The following is a 14,519-nucleotide window of genomic DNA, read 5'->3' as shown; positions in this document are numbered from 1 at the left end:
TCACTGACCTCGCCCAAGCTGTACACCGTTAAGCCTCCCAGCACGATGGGGAAGACGGGGCGACCACAGGAGTCAAGCGGGATGGGTTGCACCAGCTTCCGGGAACCATCAGCCAGTTTTCTCTTCTTTGGCACTTTCTTCTGAACTAAGAATCATATAACTATTTATTATATTAACGTTTGAAGGAATCTTGACGCTTCAACATAGCACTCACGCTCATCCTTTCCATTCTCTCTGCCTCGCTCTTTACGTTCCTTCTTTGTTTTTTTAAGAGGCGCCTCATCCACCGCTGACACCGCAGATGTGAGGTTGTGCGTCCCACACAGGGCGGGTGGTCCTCCGGGGGCGGAGCTTGTTGCGGGTGGTGACACGGCGGGATTAGTGGTCGAGGTGGGCGTGGGGAAAAAGTCACACTCTGACAGGGACTGATAGTGCAACAGCAACAATCTGGAGATTTGGGGGGGTGGGGGGCGGGGGGGAGGTTAGGACAAGTTAATCCTGCTCTTCGGATGCCATTCATTCATCTTCCGTACCGCTTATCCTCACTAGGGACATGGCCATACTGGAGCTACCCCGGACGACTCTGGGCAAAAGGTGGGATACGCCATGAACTGGTCAACAGACAATTGCAAGGCACATACAAACAACCAACCATTCACTTTAATAATCACACCTACAATCAATGAGTCTGACATTAGTTGGAGGCAGAGAGGTTTTGACCTTTTTGCAACACAAATTCCACAAGAAAAGCCAGTCTAAGCAAGGAGTGCTCAAATTAAAGGAGTCTACAATGGAAGTTATGTAGTCTGAGCAGACTCATATTCAAAGCAGAAAACTTGAATCATCCATCTGTTCACTTTTCACTTTGTTATTTAAGTGTTTTATGTCTGCATATTATTCATTCATTCATTCATTTTTCATTCCACGTATCCTCACCCAGATCACGGGCATGCTGGAGCCTGTCCCGGTTGTTTTTGGGCAAGAGGTAGAATACATCCTGAACTGGTCGCCAGCCAATCACATACCAACAAGCAACCATTCACACTCACATTCACGTCTATTGGCAATTTAGAGTCAATTAGCCTGCCATGCTTGTTTTTGGGATGTGGGAGGAAACGGGTGTCCCAAAGAAAACTCACACAGGCATGGGGAGAACTTGGAAACAATCCTCAGAACTCTGAAGCAGACTGAAGCTAATCAGTCGTAAACTGTTACATGTTTTTAAGATACAAATATATCTAAAGTACTACTATTATCATTTGAAACAATTATGGAAAGAGGATGGGAGGGAACGAAAAATACATTGATACATTTCTAAATGTTTGAGTCATTGGTTGAAGTCCAATTTATTTACTTACTGGCGCTCTTCCTTTGCTCTCAAAAACTTCTCTTCTAAATGTGCCACTTCGTCATGCAAAGCTGCATTTTCCTGTACATAAATGAAAAAAATCAAAATCAATCAATCAAAAGTTGTACAATTATGATATTCACCTAAAGAACCTGATTAAACCATGACATCATGAAAGTCTTCAGCTCCGCAAATGTCAAGTGTTGACTTCTAGAAATGTGTACTGCTTTTTCTTTGGCTTTATGTAGATCGTGTGTAAAACTGACAATAACTTTGCTTGGATGGAATCCTGTAAGACCTAAAAGTTTAGGTATACCTCTGCACCACATATTTCTCTTTTACTAGTTAGTTGACTGAAGACTTCAACTACTCACAAATATCATGGCCCGTGCTGCTTTGCGCAGTCGAAGGTACTTCACTCGGTACTTTTCGTTCATTTTTTTCCGCACGCCTCGCCTCATCTTGGCTTTGTTCTCCGAGGAACTAGCAGGGGACGGAAAGGGGGCGACGGCAGCACCGCTGCCGCCGGGTGCCGAGGCGGAAGCGGAGTTCTGCTGCGGTGCGCCGAGGAAGGCCTGAGCCGCGAAGGCCTTCAGAGCCTGCTGCCGCTCGTCGTCTGTCTGAGGGAAAAGACAATAAACGCCCAGGACACTTGCGTTGGCATCACTCAAAAGGATGGATGAAAACTACAATGGAAATGGTTCAATAATTGATAACATGTGCACACAAAAAACGACACGACAAAATTATTTCAACTGGGGATCATAGCTCAAAGTATGGTTTAATATGTATAAGATCCCACTACAAACAACCGATGGGATCTACAACACCAGCACAATGTCACAAAGTATCAAAATAATTAGCACAATATTGTATGACATTTGCACTTCCCCTGTGGAACTCACCAGCAATGCAAAGACTCCATTTCTGTTCTCAATCCTCTTGAATCTCTTGCTGCCTTTTTGTGTCTGAAACAGAATGTTGAGACTGAGCCAGACAACATTCAGGCTGGAGGAGCCACATCAGGGTTTTACTAATAACTTGCCTGCCTCAGTTCAGATGACAATGGTAACGTGAAAGGACGGAAGAAATACTAAAACAACACAAAATGAACTGACCAAAAAAGGTAAATACAGGGATCTCATTTGTTGTGCGGCTGAGACACACACAGATGAGCAGGGAATCATAAAGCATGGTAAATCTGCATCCACAGAAACACACCATTGCTCACTCACGTATGTGTGTGTGTGTGTGTGTTGCTTAAGCGCTTCTGCGAATCATCGTCCACTAGAAGTTAAGACCCCTGCCTTGGTCCCAGCCAGCAGCCAATCAGAGGCAGATTAGGGCAGGTTATCGTTCCATAAATGCAACTGAGATTTTTTTTCCAGACCTCGATAAATTGTCATTGTTGTGGTAACGCCCATTCAAGACAGCACCAAGCTGCTGGCAGAGGGACGTTGGCTCCGTTAGAAGCAGACTTTAGGGAAAGTCAAATAATTATTCTTGGCTTAAAGTACTTTGGTGAAATGATGTAAATCCTAATTAATGAAATTTCCAGCGTGGCGACTGGATACAGCGCCATATTGGCCATAAGCGCCAAGGCAAACACATAATTAAATTTATAATATTGTGAGACAATGCAAGTGGATAACACAAAAGTATTGTACAAACTTGATAAAGGATATAATAGCAACTGAAAATATTTGCAAAATAGTGGACCTGCGGCCCAAGAACCATGATATAGCAGAGGATTACAATATCTGTTTTCCGTGATGATAAATTTCAAGGAGGCATTGTTTTTCTGACGCGCATCCTCAGACTCACATAAGTCTCAAATAAATGTAAAATTATGTATGGAATGTAAACGAAAAAGCCTCCTTACCTCGCGATACATGACAGCTTCCAGGCTCGACTTTGCACTGCCAAAATAGTGAAGTGTTTTAACATACAGTCCATATAACAACATTAATTCAAAGTAAATTGAGCATTTTATTTGCATCATATAAACCAACAAGAGGAAGCAAATGTTGCAAATCCACTTTAGAAAAACGTGAGGATGCTGGTTAAAAGGAAATGTGGTAAATGGCCATACTTGGACTGAACAAGTCCCCGATCAATGATCCTCTGCTTGATCTCCTTTATGTGCATTGGATGTCCTGATTCCTCCAAAACAATCTACATGTGTTATACAAAACAAAGAATAAATCAAAAGTCTGTTCATTTCAGTGTGCTAACCTTGGGAAGAAAATCACAAACCTGAGCAGCGTCAAGCCAGGTGAGGTTCGGTTTCTCTGGGATTTCACTCGGCGGTTCGCTGTGAATACAATACAATCGTGAAATGAATGAATGAATGAACAAATGAATGAATGAATACAATAGTTCTGATTTCATCTTAACAATTATTGATGTGTAAAAAAATGCAATACCAAAAAATACTCTGGATACAACACTAGAATTTAGTATGCCATCCATCCTTTGCACCTTCTCTGTACCAATTACACTTGCATTCACACCCATGGACAATTTACAGTCTAATATTCTAACAAGCATGTTTTGGGGGAACGAGGGAGGAAGCTGGTGTATCTAGACCAAAACAACAAGTACGGGGAGGACATGCAGACAAAATTACAACTATGGACCTCAAAATAGTGAGGCAGACACCAAAAGGCTTGTTTGTTTTAGTCACAATAATTACAAACCTCTCCAGTGTATCAGCCGTCACGGAAAGACCAGCAATGTTATCCAGAGATGGAAATAAGGAATAGCTCCCCTGTCCGTCCGCCTCCATCTCTGATTCAAATGTGTTGAGTGACTCCATCCTGTAATCATGAGAAGCAAGAAACGTTTAAGAGGTTATCTTAAGTTAGTGAGTGAAATAACAAAATTACAGAAATTTGTCCACCCGGCTGAACAGCACAGGAGGAACTAGCAAATGGTCATTTTATGGCCTGAAGAAGACTAACCTCGTTGACAGCCACAGTAACAGTTTTGCTGACTTTCGTACTGTGTTCAGAATATTGCGTGTTGGTGTTTTGCTAACACGCAGACAAGCTAAAGGCTAATGTTTGCAAACGGCCAAGAGCAGCAACCTCCGCTAAAAAAAAAAAAAAAAAAAAAAAAAAACATAGCTAAAGCCTGTAAGTAAAGTGGTATATGTTATGATATTCGAGCAAAGTCGACAACAATAATAACCGTTATATTTTGTTGCCTGCACGCCTTCTTTTTAACTCAATCAATCAATCGTTTTATTGCCAATACACTTCCGCCTTTACTCTTCTTCTATTCCAAAAACCAAACCGTGATAATAGACCGAGGGAGGACGACTGCTCGCTCCACACCTAACGGCAGGCAGGACGAGACGTTTCCAGGCAGAACTGCCACATCCAATGTGGCGGACGCACTGACGTATCGCAGCCATTGGCCAACACATCCATCCATCCACATTGCAAGCCACTTACAGTCGTTCGTAAACGCATCGAAAATGGAAAGTCCTGTGCTTCTCTGAGGCAGGTTTGGGAATTCATTCTGACACTTTCACTGATCTCGTTCAGGAGTGTGGGAGGCACCCTCGTAATGAATTCCCGAACGTACCCGGAGATAGGGTGTGAACAAAGTCTCTTTACATTATCATCCGCTTTGCAAATGGAAAGCATTTATACATAATTTAATCGGATTTTTTAAAAAAATGATGGATGGATTTGTCGAAGGTGAAAGTTTTTCTAGATTTTGTGGCGCACCCTAGAGGCCACCGTGCCCTGAGCAGCTGCTTGTTTTGACTCGTGCAGTTGGTCGGCCAAGAATTATATTTAATTAATGATGAATTCATATGATAAACCAACAGTTCAAACGCAAGCACGAGCAATTCAGTGCTGTAGTGGTGATCATCTTTTTCTCAGAAGAATTAGATTGCTGAACAAAAACAAATTACGAGCTGAATTCCTAAATGAAATTGTCATCGTTTCATCTTCTTTGACAGACAAGTTATGACCTTTAATCATGGCACATACATTTCTGAGGACAATACACCTGAATTTGATATACGGGAAGAAATTAGTCTTTCCATGTTGCATGTGGACTGGCTCTGCATCTTTTGGAAATATGTGTAAAAGTCCAAAAAGATTTCATTTATCACACATTTCTACGGAGTCCCTCAAGGGACATTGGGGGGGGGGGGACGTATTGGGAAAAAAAAAAAACTTATTTTTCTCATTGTCATGAGTAAGTTACTCATTATAATGAGAAACGTACTCATGACAATGAGAAGCTTACTCATTACAATGAGAAACAAGTTTTTTTTTTTCTCAATGTCAATGTCCGTACTTTAGGGGCTCCGTGCCTATCCTTTCTTTTTTTTCTTTTTTTTTTTTGCAAAGTCATTGCTACACGATATGTCATCTGTTGTGGACAGTTTGTGGTCACTTTCATGTGCAGTGAACAATTACAGGGATTTGTGACAGATGGGGCATAAAATATAACATGTTGACATCTGTGGTGTACCTTTTGTGTATTTTATTTGGTGTAGTATCAGACTATTTTTTGTTGAAAGAGATGCAAATGATGTGTTGTCGCTTATTTATTCATCTGATTTATTCTTCTGGTTTGGCTAAAACTAAAACCACCAACAAGGGTGAAGGTGCTGTTTCCTGTTGCAAAGAAGCAAAACCATTTATCGTGCAATTTCATAACAGTGTGAAAATTGTATGTTGTACTGTCACTTTTTGTAACAATTGAGCCAGTCATAGTTGAGCAGCACTCGAGTCACTCTTTGCATTGACGGGTCGTATACCATCTGGAGTGGGCCGGCTGTGAAATAAAATAGTCCTAAGGAGAAAGAAGGATCACGCAACTTAGATTTGGCCGACATGTAACATACTCATCATTTTTAAATGGACAAGACGTGTTTGCATGAGAATTAGGGTTTCTCACCGTAGTTCTCAAAAACTGCATCAACTTTGGACATGACACCATGTAAGTCACTAGAAATGGATCGCGGATATCCAAAATCCATTTGGTTTCTCGTCTCATCATAGCTGCGGGAGAGTGCAGAGACGGTATTAGAATGCCTTTGAAACGGGAAACCAATGTGGTCGCATCAAAACTATCAGGATGTTGCAACCGAGCAGCAAAAGAGCTTTGTGGTCTTCTTCTTTCTAAAATACTTTGACAGAGCTGGAAAAAAATGTATACTGTTTTCGAAATAAGAATTTTTTAGTTTTGATTTTGGTACAGTCTGTGATTGGGCTGCAACCAGTTCAGGGTGTACTCTTCTTCCCGATGACTGGTGGGATTGGCTCCAGCACTCCCGTGACCCTTGTGAGGATGAGGGGATCATAAAATGGACGGGTGGACGGATGGCTGGATTTTGGTATAGTCCAGTACAGTTTAAGTACGGTGCCAGGACATTTTTTTAGATAGTGACGGAACAATATGGAGTTTGGCAATGGATGTTCAGAATATGAATGGTTCTGTGGCTGAAAAACTCAAAATTTATCATCGACTTCCAAGGAAATGGTCCCAAATGTCAAACAATAATCCAGAACCTGGAAGAAAATGGAGTGAGACAGGATGTGTTTTAACATTTTTGGTGCTGAAAGGTTGACCGCTGAATTGGATATATCAATTTCCGAGTGTTTTCCTGTGGAACCTTCAGGCTGGAATTTGAAATCCAAGCAAATCAATGGTTGGACAGCTAGAGAGGATTGTGCTGAGATACATGCACTCACCTATAATACTGGGTGCCCACAAATAGCAATGTTTTTCCTGTCGTTGGTACATTGACGGCTGCATCGACTTTACTGACTGTGGCAGGGAGGCCGAGACTGGACAGCCACTTTGGATAGCCTGGTAGTACTGTCTTTCCATAGGACTTTATGCCCCAGAACCTATTACCTAGAGAGAAACGGGAAGGTGATGTAATGTTGATAAACACGCAGTACTTACTATGTAACAACACCTCCATGACATTTACCTTCAAAGAGATAAAAAACATTTTTGTTTTGGACCTCATATGCAGCATCAACTGTGTTGATTTGTGACCATACTGTGCTCACTTTAGTGAAACGGATTTCTTCGAACATGGTACTCTTCCTCCAGTAGTATCTGGTGAGGGACACAAGCATGATGGTATCAATATATTGATCCTTTGTAAACAGAATTTAAACATACGTATACCCGTTTTTGAAGAAGTACAAGTCTCCCCAGATGGATGCGGCAGCATCCAACACCAAACTTCTGCTGCATTGCTCATCACGAGGGTTTGGAAGTGGGTCTCCTGCTGGATCCTCTGGCTCTGGTTTAGGTGGTGGATTGGGATTAGGGAAGTTTTCTGTCCCTTGTGTACGACTACCTGAGAGATGAAGAGCAATGCAAAGAACTGTCATGTAGGTCAGAGCTTCCCAAGTGCTGAACCTCGCGATAAACTGGTCATAAGATTAGACTTATCCATATCCATCCATCCATTTTCTTAGCTGGTTATCCTCACAAGGGTCGCAGGGAGTGCTGGAGCCTATCCCAGCTGTCAACGGGCAGGAGGCGGGGTACATCCTGAACTGGTTGCCAGCCAATCACAGGGCACATGGAAACAGACAACAGTCGCACTCACAATCACACCTAGGGGCAGTTTAGAGCGTCCAATTAATGTTGCGTGTTTTGGGGATGTAGGAGGAAACTGGAGTGCCCGGAGAACACCCACGCAGGCGCGGGGAGAACATGCAAACTCCACACAGGCGGGTCCGGGATCAAACCCGGGACCTCAGAACTGTGAGGCCAAGGCTTTCCAACTGATCCATCGTGCCACCGATTTATCCATAATAGATCATGAATGAGGAGCATTTGATTGATTTGAGCTCACCATAGAGTGCTTGAACCCCTCGTCTGTCATCATCTGGTAGTTTGTAGCCATTTGTGTTGACATAACGATATGTGGGGAACATCAGCGCACGTCTGTCTCTGGAATGGTCCAATCCCAAAGCATGGCCGAACTCGTGCGCTGCCACCAGCAGCAGATTCACACCTGAACTCCGCAAGAACAAAAGTCAGGCACACTGAGTTGGCTTCAAGTTTCATTTTTCATTTTACTATCATTGGATACTGTATTAACGCAACAAATTGCACATGGCCCCCTACACATAGAAACTAGAACAACATTCAATCCGTGCACATCATCTGCAACTGTAGCAAACACACACAATCTCACATAGCATTGAACCGGGCTTAGTCTATATGGAACACTATTAGGGATTTCCTACTGGAGGAACCTTTGCAGGAACCTCCGGAGCTCAAATTTCCTGATCAATTAGTGGAAAAGCCCATAATGACTCAATTTTGCCTCCACTTCAATAAGCCTCAGCAAAGCGCAAGTACCTCTTGGTGTTAATGTCCAGTATTCATCATCATCGAAGTGTGTGTCTCCTCCCTCTTGTCTTCCAGGAGAGTTTGCGTGAGCCAAGACTCCACCCTGACCATCGAAAGGATAAAAGTCCCCATGATCTATGAAAACACAGATGAGATTATAAAAGTAGTTGTGAATGTTTTTATGTAACCCGTTCTTCCATCTGGACTTACAACCACCCTTAAAGAGGATCATGATGTCTGCAGTGCCGCTGTAGATCTGCTTGAAGTCAAGTGGGATGACATCGCTGTATAGCTGGAAGGCTTGACCAATGGTATCATCCACCTGTCTCTGGCTCATATCTGAAGTGTACTGAGTGATCCTGCTCAAGTCACACGGAAGCCATACTCATCACACCATAACCAACAACAACAAATGTTTAAGTTCTTCCCAAGCACAACGTCCAATAAAATTGTTCTATGGATTTTAACAATCCCATCGAGCAGTGGGCAACAACTGTGTACCATCGAGGGACCAAAGAGTGTCGGTATCTTGGTCAATGACGTTGACTGAATTTGAACTTACATGTGGGGAAAACCAGAGCGCCAAACCACGATTCCACCATGCAGGAAGTTTACAGTGCTTTTTTTTCCACATTCAGGCTCCCATCAAACTACTAATCAAGCTCTGTTTATGATGAATGAGACATAACCTTATTTACCTGTACGTTATGAGCCTCTTGTTCCATTTTGGTTTCCCTGCAAAGTGTCCATAGAGGCTGATATCCGACACACACCACCTGCTTTCAGCTTTCATGACCTCCACAGTCTCTTTGTTCAAGACCCCTGTCACCTTTTAGCCCATATCCATGAATAAAAAAACAAACATCTTATTTACTCGGTGTTCTGGCCCAAGACACAGCAACATTATACCAACGAATCCATTTCATTTGGAGTGCGTCCATTATGGTTGTTACCTCCAGGCCGAAGAAAGCCTGCATGGATTGCAGATCCTCACTAAAGTTGCTCTTAACAAGGCTCGCACTTGAGGAGTTTCTGGTCCCAACATCATTGTAAAACTGGAAGAGATAGTTCTAAGGCAAAGCAAGACACATAGTTACGCAGTTCAGTGTCTAAATTGGAATACTCTTGTGATCGTAAAATTCAGAATTCAGTGTTCAATGATTAGAGATGCCCATTCTGATCCTAGAATTCAGGATTCAAAGTTGAATGACGTCAAAAATCAGGATATCGAGGTGATACCGAGGCCAATCCAGCGAGACATTAGTTGGAGGCAGTGGTGTTTTAACCTTTTACTTTGGCTTTTTGCAACACAAATTCTATAAGAAGAGTCAGTCTCAACAAAGGGGGAGAAGATAAGAAAAATGTACGATGGAAGAAGAAGAAAACTTTAGCCTCCCACATTATCACGTCATGTCTTTTAACCATTTTGTGCCTTAATATAATTCATTCATTCATTTATTCTCTGTTACACATATCCTCAAGGGGGTCATGGACATGCTGAAAATTATCCCAGCGAGAGGCAGAATACACCCTCAATTGGTCAGCAGCCAATCACATGCAACCAACCAAGAATTTCAGAATTTACACTCACATTGATGTCTATGGGCAATTTAGAGTCCTCAGTTAACCTACCGTGTATGTTTTGGGGATATGGGAGGAAGTTCTAGTAAAGAAAAAAAAACATGCAGGCAGGGACGGGGAGAGCATGCAAACTCCAGACAGGCAAGTCTGAATTTGAACAGATTGTTTTTCGTCCCATTATATTGAAGGCGATTAGTTTTTCTTTACTCTGACCAAATTGGACATTCATCGTTGTCCGTAACAAATTGTCTTCACCATGAGATGTTGTACTGAACTTCATCCTTTAGAGGAAATTAAGGATCGAGGAATGTTCTGCAAGTAATTTTCTTGATCATCTGATAGGACGGAATATCTGTACGGTTACATTTTACCTCAGCCAGCTCATTTTCCTCTGGTGAAACGGTCGGGGAAATGATCGGCGCTGCACGGCTCACAGTCAGAAACCCCAAAACAAACAAGAGCGTCCATAAAGTAGATCGACGCATCGTGGTTCTACTCTAACTTCTCTCCTTTTCACTAAGATTTCCAGGATGCACAGTGTCCTCTGTTGTGTTTTTGTCAATCGCGTTCAGACAAGCGTACAATAGAGGGGTGATTTTGGGCCGCCTTCTGATTGCACAACAATGAAGAATCAATATTAATTGAGCAATATAGCATCGTTAAACTGAACTTTGAACAACCAAAGATGATCCACTCCCCAATATCTATTACATCAAATCATAATAAATATACAGTAGAATCGTGCAAAGTGCCATGAATCAGTTGAAGTAATGCTAAATTAGTTCATTCATCCCAATGATCTCTGCCATACTTTTGTTGTTTACAGCGTTCATTTCACTTTTATGATGATCTTTGATTAAAAAAAGAAACATAGTCCAGCTCCTTTGGTAAGAGTAGATGGAGTACAACATCCTATTGGCCTAGGAAAATCCTGGAGTTAAATACTGGAGAAGTGATTACTTTATTTATTTGGAACCATTTTCAAGTGGTAAGAATATTAATCCAGACTGCAATATGTAGCGTACATACAAAGTAATGAGGGTGCAGCAGTAAAAGTGTCTCATGAAGGCCTTGTCTTCCCATTGTCTGCAGCCAAAGCTTCATCAACGATCTGGAAATGCTCCACTGTTACAAACAGAAACATACCACACAACATGCCAACTCAGTGAGGACTGCAATACGTAGAGTACATACATAGTGAAGAGGGTGCAGCAATAATCAAGAAAGGCCTTGTCTTCCCATTGTCTTCTCAATGTGTGCGGCCAAAGTTTCATCAGCGATCTGGAAAAGCTCCACTGTTACAGCATTTTTGGATGCCACAAAGAAACAGCAACATACCACACACAACATCCCAACTCAGTGAGGCTAAATTGCAACACTGCTTGCTTCAGGTTGTAATTAAGACCCAACTACACGGCCTTGTTTGAGAACATTCTGCCGTGTCATGCTGGTAAAGCCCAAGTAGAGAGTCTTCCACAGTGCTCATTACCATACCGACTAAATAGGTCCAGCCATGTTCCTCAGTTTTAAACAGCATCAATGTGAAAAATTATGTCTGGGTTGCTATTTAGGAGGTCAGATCGAGAAGTTTCAGTATCACTATCATTGAATTAAAGATTATGTTATTCACCTTTTAGACCCAGACCATATATATTCTTAGGTTTAAATCCATCCATCCATTTTCCTAGCCGCTTCTCTTCACAAAGGTCGCAGGAGTCCTGGAGCCCATCTCAGCTGTCAACAGCCAGGAGGCGGGGTACACCCTGAACTGGTTGCCTGCCAATCACAGGGCACATGGAGACAGACAACAGTCGCACACAAAATCACACCTAGGGGCAATTTAGAGTGTGCAATTAATGCATGTTTTTGGGGATTTGGGAGGAAACCGGAGTGCCCGGAGAAAACCCATGCAGGCACGGGGGAGAGCATGCCAACTCCACACAGGCGGGGCCAGAATTGAACCTGGGTCCACACAACTGCGAGGCCAAGCCTATACAGCTGTTCCACTGTGCCGCCCTAAGGTTTAAATAGAAGATCTTTTGTTTGTTTGTTTGTATTTTTTACTACATGTGGCACGTTTATCATGTGATTTGTAGTCAGGTGAAGAGTCCCAGGTAATTGTTGGGCATCAACACCCAAGCCAGGAATTTGATTTCTCAACTCCAGCAACATATGTTTGTGGGTGTAGTTGTACTTGAATACGAAAAAGAGAAGTCGATGAAAGCTGAGATTCATTTTCAAGTTCATTCAAAAAAGTAGAATTGGGTTCTTCACAGAATCTTAACCGTAATGGTGTGACGCTGTTTCCGTGTCGTAAAAAGAAGCAGAAAATATCAGGAAGCCATTTATTGTGCAAGTTCGTAACAATATGAAAAATGTATGTTGTACTGTCACTTTTAGTAACAATTGAGCCAGCCATAGTTGAGCAGCACTCGGACCACTCTCCGATATGGTGGGGAGTATTCCATCTGTTTTGGCCCAGATGAGAAATAGATGTATCCTAGGAGGGAGAAAAATCGTTTTCATCCAACTCATATTTGGCCAATATTATAAATAAACAAAATGGGTAGGCAGAGTAATCCCCAGACGCGAACAGAAAAAGTAAAACAGATGCAGGGAGAAGAGATAGAGAAGGTGGACGACTTCACATACTTGGGGTCAACAATACAGAGCAATGGAGAGTGTGGTAAGGAAGGGAAGAAACGGGGTCCAAGCGGTGTGGAACAGTTGGCGGAAGGTGTCTGGTGTTTTATGTGACAGAAGAGTATCCGCCAGGATGAAGGGCAAAGTCTATAAAACAGTGGTGAGGCTGGCCATGATGTATGGATTAGAGACGGTGGCACTGAAGAGACAACAGGAAGCAGAACTCAAGGTAGCAGAAATTAAGATGCTGAAGTTCTTGCTCGGAGTGAGCAGGTTGGATAGGATTGGAAATGAGCTCATTTGAGGGACAGCCAAAGACAAGGTTCGAGAGAGCAGACTTCGATGGTTTGGACATGTCCAGAGGCGAGAGAGTGAGTATGTTGGTAGAAGGGTGCTGAGGATAGAGCTGCCAAACAAAAGAGCGAGAGGAAGACCAAAGAAAAGGTTGATGGATGTGGTGAGGGAGGACATGAGGACAGTGGGTGTTAGAGAGGAGGATGCACGAAATAGGCTTAGACGGAAAAAAATGACATGCTGTGGCGACCCCTAATGGGACAACCTGAAAGAGAAAAAAGAAGAAGAAGAAGAAGAAGAAGAAGAAGAAGGGTTTCTCACCATAGTTCTCAAAAACTGCATCAACTTTGGACCTGACCCCAAAAAAGTCTCTCGCAATTGGTCGTGGATATCCAAAATCCATTTGGTTTCTGTTCTCATCATAGCTGCGGGAGAACACACAGACAATATTAGAATGCCTTTGAAACAATAAACCAATGTGGTCGCATCAAAACTATCAAGATGTCGCAACCTCACAGCAGAAGAGCTTTGTGGTCTTCTTCTTTCTAAAATGTTTGGACAGAGCTGATGAAAAAAAAAGTGGACTGTTTCCCAATATACATTTTTTAGTTTGGCAATGGATGTTCAGAATTTGAATGGTTCTGTGGCTGAAGAACTCAAAATTTATCATCAAATTCCAAGGAAATGATCCCAAAAATCAAACAATAATCCAAAAGCTGGAAGAAAATGGAGTGAGACAGGATGTGTTTTAACAATTTTGGTGCTGAAAGTTTGAGCGCTGAATCGGATATATCAATTTCAGAGTGTTTTCCTTTGGAACCTTCGGGCTGGAATTTGAAATCAAAGTCAATTAATTGTTGAATAGCTCGAGAGGATTGTGCTGAGCAACATCCACTCACCTCCAATACTGTTTGTCCACAAATAGCAATACTTTTCCTGTCGTTGGTAAATAGACGGCTGCGTCGATTTTACTGACTGTTGCAGGGAGCCCAAAACTGCTCAGCAACTTTGGATAGCCTGGTAGCATTGTTTTTGAAGAGGCCCTTATGCCCCAGAACCTATTACCTGGAGAGAAACAGAAAGTTGATGTAATGTTGATTAACATCCAGTACTTGCAATATAACCACACCTCCATAACATTTACCTTCAAAGAGATAAAAAACATTTTTGTTTTGGACCTCATATGCAGCATCAACTGTGTTGATTTGTGACCATACAGTGTTCACTTTTGTGAAACGTAGTCCTTGGAACATGGTACTCTTCCTCCAGTAGTATCTGGCGAGGGACATAAGCATGAAGA

The 14,519-nt window shown here is 42.4% G+C and overlaps 1 protein-coding gene across 1 annotated transcript in view; it reads right to left on the bottom strand.

Moving 5' to 3' along the window:
• The window catches only part of tbrg1 (transforming growth factor beta regulator 1), a 28,517-nt gene that overhangs the window by 4,156 nt on the left and 9,842 nt on the right, over positions 1-14,519 (bottom strand). Inside the window, exons 16-35 of the mRNA XM_061827698.1 lie at positions 14,364-14,494; positions 14,119-14,284; positions 13,541-13,644; positions 12,721-12,782; positions 9,655-9,771; positions 9,400-9,530; positions 8,912-9,060; positions 8,199-8,360; positions 7,520-7,694; positions 7,390-7,447; positions 4,312-4,406; positions 4,048-4,167; positions 3,605-3,662; positions 3,441-3,523; positions 3,231-3,267; positions 2,254-2,316; positions 1,723-1,968; positions 1,359-1,429; positions 215-447; positions 9-145 (exon numbers count right to left, since the gene is read on the bottom strand). Of these exons, the coding sequence (XP_061683682.1) occupies positions 9-145; positions 215-447; positions 1,359-1,429; positions 1,723-1,968; positions 2,254-2,316; positions 3,231-3,267; positions 3,441-3,523; positions 3,605-3,662; positions 4,048-4,167; positions 4,312-4,406; positions 7,390-7,447; positions 7,520-7,694; positions 8,199-8,360; positions 8,912-9,060; positions 9,400-9,530; positions 9,655-9,771; positions 12,721-12,782; positions 13,541-13,644; positions 14,119-14,284; positions 14,364-14,494 (2,398 nt within the window). The remainder of the gene's footprint in view (positions 1-8; positions 146-214; positions 448-1,358; positions 1,430-1,722; positions 1,969-2,253; positions 2,317-3,230; positions 3,268-3,440; positions 3,524-3,604; positions 3,663-4,047; positions 4,168-4,311; positions 4,407-7,389; positions 7,448-7,519; positions 7,695-8,198; positions 8,361-8,911; positions 9,061-9,399; positions 9,531-9,654; positions 9,772-12,720; positions 12,783-13,540; positions 13,645-14,118; positions 14,285-14,363; positions 14,495-14,519) is intronic.

This window comes from Syngnathoides biaculeatus, chromosome 8 (assembly GCF_019802595.1).
Source record: "Syngnathoides biaculeatus isolate LvHL_M chromosome 8, ASM1980259v1, whole genome shotgun sequence".
Classification (NCBI taxonomy): domain Eukaryota; kingdom Metazoa; phylum Chordata; class Actinopteri; order Syngnathiformes; family Syngnathidae; genus Syngnathoides; species Syngnathoides biaculeatus.
Note: the sequence above shows the minus strand (reverse complement) of the source record. Positions and strands in the feature narration are given on the sequence as shown.